The sequence below is a fragment of the Pipistrellus kuhlii genome, unplaced genomic scaffold (assembly GCF_014108245.1).
Source record: "Pipistrellus kuhlii isolate mPipKuh1 unplaced genomic scaffold, mPipKuh1.p scaffold_m20_p_44, whole genome shotgun sequence".
NCBI lineage: Eukaryota > Metazoa > Chordata > Mammalia > Chiroptera > Vespertilionidae > Pipistrellus > Pipistrellus kuhlii.
This window is the reverse complement of record NW_023425545.1, coordinates 1,691,522-1,699,666: the sequence shown is the minus strand read 5'-3', so window position 1 is coordinate 1,699,666 and position 8,145 is coordinate 1,691,522. Positions and strand designations below refer to the sequence as shown.

The 8,145-nt window shown below is 63.5% G+C and overlaps 1 protein-coding gene across 1 annotated transcript; it reads right to left on the bottom strand.

Annotated features, from left to right (window-relative positions):
- Nucleotides 1-2,147: 2,147 nt before the first annotated feature.
- Nucleotides 2,148-7,781, bottom strand: BIRC5 (baculoviral IAP repeat containing 5). The gene is made up of 4 exons (XM_036412392.2): nt 7,599-7,781; nt 7,069-7,178; nt 5,609-5,726; nt 2,148-2,360 (listed from the first exon to the last, which is right to left on the bottom strand). The coding sequence occupies exons 1-4, from the start codon at nt 7,707-7,709 to the stop codon at nt 2,271-2,273; spliced, it is 429 nt and encodes a 142-aa protein (XP_036268285.1). The 5' UTR covers nt 7,710-7,781; the 3' UTR covers nt 2,148-2,270.
- Between the last annotated feature and the right edge of the window lie 364 nt (nt 7,782-8,145).

The window sequence follows — 8,145 nt, the reverse complement described above, 5'->3', positions numbered from 1 at the left end:
CTGGGCACTGGGCCACCTGCAGGCCCAGAGGCGGTCCCTCGCCACTGCCGCCTGGGCGAGCCCACAGGAGCCGAGACCTGCCCCAAGGCCTGACAGCGGGACACTCCCCGGGTCCCCCCACCCCCAGAATGAGCTTGTGTGTCTGCAGATGTGTCCGGATGGATGGACGCACAAACGGGCACACGCACACTCACGCACACAGCTGTGACGCTGCTGCGGCCCTTGCACTGCTGTGAGCCACAGGTGCTTGTTATCTGGTCTGAAAACTTGTTTTTTAGGTGAAGCCTCACCTGAGGATACCTTTCCATTGATTTTTAGAGAGAGGGGGAGGGAGGGAGGGGAAGGCAGAGAAACATGGATGTGAGACACATCAATTGGTGCCTCCCCCACACTCCCTGATCAGGACCGGGAAGCAAGCCTGCAACGAGGTACATGCCGTTGACCGAACTCGAACCCAGGACCCTGTAGTCTGAAGGCCAACGTTCTAACCACTGAGCAACCACCAGGACCTGGAAACTTGAGAAAAGGCAATTGCGCACTAGCACAAGCTGGTGTATCCAGGACGGAGCCCCTCAGCCCCCCAGGATGGCCCAGCCCCTGTGCCTGGAGCTTCCTGTAACCTCTAAACTCTAAAGCAACACGGAAGACCGGAGGGGGGGGGGGGGGAGGCCGCCGCCCCCAGCCCACACCCGCTTCAGGAAGGCTCTGAGCCGGGGCAGCCGGGGCAGCCGGGGCTTCACGTACCGCAGTCCCTCCATCACCCCGGCTTCTCCACCTCCAGGAAAATGAGCGTCTGTCCTCACACCACACCGCCTGGTGCAGGCTGGCCGCCCTCCTCCCGACTGGCCCTCCAGAGGCCCCTTCTGCGCCTGGGCCCGGGAATCTGCGCCCACAGCCTCCTCACACCTGCAGCCCAGCCGGCCTGGCTCCGCCACCCGGCGGCCCCCCCACCCCCATGCTGAGCACCCCCTCCCCTCCCCCCACCACTTCCACACCTGCCTGTGCGGCACCCACTGGCCCTTGGCCATTGCAGACGCCCCAGCGAGCTCCCGAGGGCCTCAGGGGCAGCAGCCACCAGGACAGGACTGGCCTGAAAACCAGGAGCTGGCGTGCACCTCACCAGCCGCCACCTGCACCACAGACCCAGGCCCTCGACCCTCCCGCCCCACAAGGCTGGGGGCCCTCGAGTCCCGCCAGCAGCGAGGGCCTCTGGCGCTGCCGATTGCTCTGCGGTGAGCCAGCCTCAGTCTCCCCTTCTGTACAATGGGTGGCTGGTATTGCTAGGGCGACCGGAGGATGGGATGGGCACATAAACACAGGGTATGTAACAGCTGTGCCTGCCTCCCCCACAGGCAGCTTCTCCACCGGCACTGGTGCCACCAGGACGGATGGCAGGGGGTGGCTGAACGCCCTCCCCACTCCACCCTCCCTCGGCACCTGCTTCCTCCTTGGGACTCCCAGTCTGTGCGGAGGCCCAGCAAAAGCAGCCTCATTCCTGTCCCCATTCCCCACCTGCCCGCCCCAGGCCCCACCAGGACCCCAGCCACGCCTGCAGAACAGGGCGCCCGACCCCAGGCCCTGCCTGCGAGGCTGGGACTCAGATGACGAGGGCTGCCGGCTGAGGCTCGGGCGGCTGCCAGCAGCACACTCCCAGGCTGGGACCGGAAGAGGGTGCGTGACGTGGACTGCTCCCCCCACCCGTGCATGCACACATACGGCTCACCTGCACACACATGTGCTCACACACGCATACACACAGGCACGTCTGTCTGGTGGATGAAGAGCTGGGTCCTTCCTCCCCAGGTGCATGGAGGAGCCATCTCTCCCTCCCTCATTCACACCCGAGGGTGCGGGCGAGAGCCCAGCTGTCTGTCCTCACGGTGGGGCCAAAGGAAGTCACAGAATGATGGCCGGGTGGAGACGGAACACACTCACAGCCAGAGGCCTTGTCGCAGGGAGTACAGAGCACTAGGACACAGAAAAGCGTCCCCTAAGCTTAGGTTGTGCAAAAACACGTGAATTGGGTCCTCAGTCCACTCCTCCAGCAAAGACCGCGACGGGCTCACACACATCTCAGGGCCCACGACAGCACCCCTCCCACCCGGCGCCTCCAGGACCCACGGGGCCATGACGGCCAAAGAGCCAGCGCCACTGTGCCGGCCAGCGCGCAGGCTAAGTCCTCCTCAGGGCCGTGCCCTCCACGCCCAGCCTCTGCCACGCCCAGGGCCCTGGGTCCGAGCCTGGAGGGCCGTCCTCCGGAGCGGCGGGCGTCACTCCGCGGCGGCCAGCTGCTCAATGGCGGCGCGGACTTTCTTTGCGATTTCTTCAAATTCTTTCTGCTTATTGTTGGCTTCCTTTGCCTGGAAATAAAGAACAGACGCATGAGAGCGAAACAGCAGCTCCCAAACCACACCCTTGGCGAAGGCCCATGAGACTGGGGTGCGAGCAGCACCGGCTCCAGCTTCCCGGTGAGCCTGGCAGAGCCCACCCCCTGCCCGCCCACTACCCTGGCTGCACCGGGCGCTCCCACCCGCCGCCCAGAGCGGCCTCTGGGCCAGGTGAGGGACCATCAAACACTAGCACCTCCGCCCCTGCCGCCCAGGGCCGGCTTCCAACCTTCCTTCCCTCCCTCAGTTCCGCTCAGTGTGACAGCCACGACAGCCACGTTAGCAACCCGGGCCACCTGCCCCACCTCAATTTTCTTTTTTTTACAATATTTCAGAGAGGAAGGGAGACGGAGAGAGAGAAACATCAACGATGAGAAAGAATCCGATCGGCTGCCTCCTGCACGCCACCCTCCCACTAGGGATCGAGCCCACAACCCAGGCACGTGCCCCTGACCAGAATCGAACCCGGACCTTCAGTCCGCAGGCCGACACTCTATCCACTGAGCCAAACTGGCTAGGGCTACCCTACCTTGATTTTTATTCTCCTTGATTTGTCACATTAAAAGAACAAAAACTCTATTGGGTCAAATGTTTTCTAATAAGAAAAACAATAAAGGCTAACATTTAAAAATTACTTTCAATATATATATATTTTTTTTAAATGAAATTTAGCAGAAACCGGTTTAGCTCAATGGAGAGCATCCGCTTGCGGACTGAAAGGTCCCGGGTTCGGTTCCGGTCAAGGGCATGTACCTTGGCTGCAGGCACATCCCCAGTGGGGGTTGTGCAGGAGGTAGCTGATCGATGTTTCTCTCATCAAATGTTTCTAGCTTTCTATACCTCTCTCTTCCTCTCTGTAAAAACTCAATAAAATATATTTTAAAATAATAATAATAATAAATTAAAAGAAGCCATGTATCCATAATAATAATAAAAAAGAAATTTAGAGAGGAGGGTGGGGGGGGAAGAAACACATCAATTGGCTGCCTCCTGAACTCACTCCACCTGTGATCAAACCCGAAACGGGAGCACGGGCTCTGACCGAGAACTGAACTGCTCATCTGCTGCTGCCCAGCTCACCAGCCGCCCAGCCAGGCTGCTAGTTGTGTGTCTAAGTGTTGTCCAAGTGGCTCACTTACTTTACAATTAAAAGAAAATTTAATGTCGCCCTGGCCTGTGTGTCTCAGTTGGTTGGAGTGTCATCTGTCCTTGTACCAAAGGTGCAGTGGGGGAACATACCCCGGTTTCGGGTTCAAACCCCGATCTGGGTGCATTCAGAATCACCCCATCCATGTTTCTCTCTCTCCCTCTCCCTTTTCTCTCTCTGAAATCAGTGAAAACACATCCTTGGGTAAAGATTTAAAAATAGTAATAATAACCATTTTTTTAAAAGAAAATTTAGTTTGAAAAACAATACACTGACAACAGGAGCGAACGGCCAGCGGCGAGCGGGTAAGGGGCCACCACGCCGAGCCTCAGACCCTCGGCACATGCTGCACCGTCAGAACCACCGCACGGGCCAGCACTCGGTTCACAAGGTCCCGCTCAAGGGCTGAGGGCGTCAGGAGCCCAGTGAAAAGCAGTCACCTGTGCGGCCCGCCCGGCCCCGGGGGCCTGGCCGAGGAACCGGCAGCTGCTCCGTGTGAGCCTGACTCCCCCTCCCCCCGGGCTTCTTTTCCCACGGCTCCAACGCCCTTCCCTTCCCCAAAAGGCGGAGCAGAGGCCCAAGCAGGGCCGTCATGGGCTGGCCTCGAAGTGACCTCCCGCCCTCCTCCCCCCTCACTCCCCCGCACAGCACCAGGACACCCCGTCGCCAGCATAGCTGCAGCCCAGCACGTCCGCCATCAGGCCTGCCCCGCTGTGTGCTGCGCTCACATACCAGGCTTCACACCTGAGCCTGCGGGAGCCAGGCCCGGCTGGCCTCCGGTGCCCCCTGGCACAGCCGTCCCGGCACGCTCTGACGCCAGCCCGCACACCATCCACACGGGCACTGGGGCTGCCTCCTATCACTGCCAAGTGCGTGCCACACGCACAGCTGGCCGGACGCGGGAGCAGCCGGCGCAACTGAAGTTGTTCGAAGCCAAAACGGCCACTGTCTGCACCGTGAGCTCCGCGGCCTTGGCTGCCGGCGTGGCCGCGGCTGCGCGGAGCCACGGAGCCGGCTCTCACTCCCTGGCCGCTCCCCCAGCACAGCCCGACGACATCACCCTCAGGCCACCGCTTAGCTTCACTTCCCACCTCTTTACACGCGTCAGCTTTAACATGACCCGGAAGTACGTACCAGTGAGCAGTGGCCCCTCAGCAGCTCACACCATGTGACTGAACAGAAGTAACGCCTCTGCATCACTGAAAGCACTGGGTGTGATGACTCGGAGAACAAACACCCGTGGCCACATAAATGCCCCCACCCCGCCGGGGCAGACAGCGCCCCTGCCGGGCCTCCGCAGGCAGTGCTGACAGCTCCCGCACTGGCCCCGCCGGCCTTTCTCAGCTTGTCATAGGCTTCTGCCTCTCTGGCTACACCGTCCTCCCGTTTGCTCACGCACAGCTTTCTCTGCCGGTCCCCCAACGATAAACAAGGCTGGCCCGTCCCCTGGAGCCGCCGGCCACCTTCACTGCGGCCCCCCAGCCAGCCCTTCCTGCACAGCCATGGGGCTAAGACGGCCGTTACATTTGTGAACGTGAGAAAACGAGGACCACAGGGAGCACCATCTCACAGGCGGGGCGCCCGGGAGGATGTGCGGGCCGGCGGCTCAGGACAGCGGACACCCCGCAGCCGGCTCCCCACCAGGCTCAGGACAGCGGACACCCCGCAGCCGGCTCCCCCCACCAGGCTCAGGACGGCGGACACCCCGCAGCCGGCTCCCCACCAGGCTCAGGACGGTGGACACCCCGCAGCCGGCTCCCCACCAGGCTCAGGATCAGGACAGCGGACACCCCGCAGCCGGCTCCCCACCAGGCTCAGGACGGCGGACACCCCGCAGCCGGCTCCCCACCAGGCTCAGGACGGCGGACACCCTGCAGCCGGCTCCCCACCAGGCTCAGGACGGCGGACACCCCGCAGCCGGCTCCCCACCAGGCTCAGGACGGCGGACACCCCGCAGCCGGCTCCCCACCAGGCTCAGGACAGCGGACACCCCGCAGCCGGCTCCCCACCAGGCTCAGGCTCAGGATGGTGGACACCCCGCAGCCGGCTCTCGGCTCCCCCCCAGCGCACCTACCACTTTGTTCTTGGCTCTTTCCTTGTCCAGTTTCAAAAATTCCGCGAGGGTCAGCTCTTCAAACTGCTTCTTGACGGAAAGGAAGGCGCAGCCCGCCGAGTGCTTCCTGTGCTCCTCCCTGGGAAGGCGGCAGCGGAGCAGGCAGTGAGGTGAAGGGAGGCCGCTGTCACCACCGGCCCCCGCCGCCCCCCCTACCACCCACCCCCCCCCCCCCCCACCCCCCCCCCAGCCCCCCGCTCGCTGTGACTGCAGTCGCCCCAAGTAGACGAGTCAGGGCTGGGCCCTGGCCACATCCCCACCCGCTCAGCTCAGCGCCTTCTCTCTGTGGACCCCCCCCCCCGGCCCTCCCCTGGCGGGTTTCACTGGGGCCTCAGTTAGTAGGAAGTGCTTTCCGTGAGTCCAGAGCTATCACATGTCAGATCCCTCTGAAATCAAGATATTTTTTGTCTTGCTAATCCCCATCCAAGACTGCGACGGAGATGTGTGCCTTTGACAGGAATTGAACCTGTGACCCTCAGTCTGTGAGCTGACACCCTCTATCCACTGAGCCACACGGCTCCGGGCCTCAGGGATGGGAGCTGCTACAGAGCCTGCCGGTTTGGAACAAGGCCCGGCCAGGCCTCTCCGGGGAAGCGCCGGGCCTGCCACCATCAGTCCCAGAGGGGAGGCAGGCGTGCGGGTGCACAGCCCGAGCCAGACCCCGCCAATGCACACGCAGCCGCGGGAAGTCCGGGACAGCACAGGAACTGGGACCTGAAGATAGTTCTGAGACCCACCCCCAGTGACTCCCGGTGTCCCCACTGTGCCACCCAGTCCGCACTGGGTGACAATCCCAAACACGGTTCCTGGCAACAAGAGAAACAGCCGGATTCGGCCAGGGAAGGCGAGAACGCGGGCACGGCCCTGCAGGGGGCGCTGCAGTGGCCCTGGAACGCACAGTCCCGTCCCTTACGGAACAAACCCCCACAGGGGCCTGGGCCTCTTTCAAAGGGGGGCGTTGTGGTGTGTGAGCTGTAGCACAATAGGCTGGAGGTAAAAACTCTGAAACAAGCCCTGGATGGTGTGGCTCAGTGGATAGAGCGTTGGCCGGTGGATTGAAGGGCTCTGGGTTCGATTTCAGTCAAGGGCATCACTTGGTTCTCCCGCATCATTGCTGCTTCTCTCTCCCTCCCTTCCTCTCTAAAATCAATAAACACACATTTAAAAGGACACACAGGAGCTGCTCCCGGATTCTGTCCAACCTCAAGGGCCTTGGGCACGGGCAGGAGGGAGCCTCTTCCACAGGCACCGAGGGGCACTGGCCAAACCAGGCGGATGAGGCGGGAAGCGATACCAGGCACTGGCAACAGCGGCTCAGGCACAACGGGAGGCTGGAAGCCGGGGCTCCGCCCTGAGCGTCTTCCTGGGAAACGCAGGCCCCCGCTCCCCGCAGAGCCGAGGGGCGAGCGGGCGGCACTTACATGGGGTCGTCGTCGGGCTCCCAGCCCTCCAGCTCCTTGAAGCAGAAGAAGCACTGGGCCAGGTCGGGCTCGTTGTCGGTGGGGCAGTGGATGAAGCCGGCGGCCGCCATCTGCAAGGGAAGGCAGGCTCGGACCCGCGGCGCGTGCCCTCCGGGAGCCCAGAGCGGGGGCCCAGCCCCGCGGGAGGGGACACCCCGGGCCCCGGGAGCCCAGGGAGGGACCGCCCAGCCCCGGGGGAGGGGACACCCGGACCCCAGAAGCCAGGAGAGGGACCGCTCAGCCCCGCGGGAGGGGACACCCCAGGCCCCGGGAGCCCAGGGAGGGACCGCTCAGCCCCGCGGGAGGGGACACCCCGGGCCCCGGGAGCCCATGGAGGGACCGCCCAGCCCCGCGGGAGGGGACACCCCGGGCCCCGGGAGCCCAGGGAGGGCCCGCCCAGCCCCGGGGCCCAGGGAGGGGCCGGGCCCCGCGGGAGGGAGCGGCGGGCCCGGGCCGGAGGGGTGGGCCTGGGACCCCGGTGCCCCCCTCACCCGTTCCGGGGTGCAGGCGCAGCCCTCCAGGAAGGGCCAGTTCTTGAACGTGGAGATGCGGTGGTCCTTGAGGTAGAGCTGCCAGGCCTCGGGCAACGACGGGGCACCCATCTCACCGCCTCCCCCGGCCGCGCCGCGATTCAAATCAGGCGGTTGGCGGCCGCCGCAAGGCCTGTCGGGAAGCCCAGCTCGGGAGGGGCTTCTGGGAGTGCGCGGGGCATACTGGGAGTTGTAGTCTCTCCTCTGCGTGGCTCTAGCAACCTCGGTCCCGTGTTTACCGCTTCGCACGCTTGGCAGAGTGGAACGGAGTGGAGCTGAAGCCGGGCTGCAGTCTTCCTAATGGATTTAAGCCGTCTAATCCATCTGTACTAAGCCCTTTCGACCTGCAGACTCTGGTGGTTCTTGTGGGCACCCCACTCCTGGAGCCCCCAGTGCCAGCCCCCCCTACCCTGCAGCGGGCTGTGTTGGAATGTTTGCGGAGGCAGCGCATCCTCCAGGGAAAAGATGTCCCGGATGACATCCCCAGCTCCGCCTTCGCCCTCACTCA

What these genes read in the sequence shown, in the direction of transcription:
- BIRC5 (XM_036412392.2), bottom strand. Translation starts at nt 7,709, where the DNA reads ATGGGTGCCCCGTCGTTGCCCGAGGCCTGGCAGCTCTACCTCAAGGAC. An exon ending in GCGCCTGCACCCCGGAACGG is followed by an intron (nt 7,179 to 7,598) that starts GTGAGGGGGGCA and finishes CTTCCCTTGCAG; the next exon opens with ATGGCGGCCGCCGGCTTCAT. An exon ending in AAAGAGCCAAGAACAAAGTG is followed by an intron (nt 2,361 to 5,608) that starts GTAGGTGCGCTG and finishes CTTTATTTCCAG; the next exon opens with GCAAAGGAAGCCAACAATAA.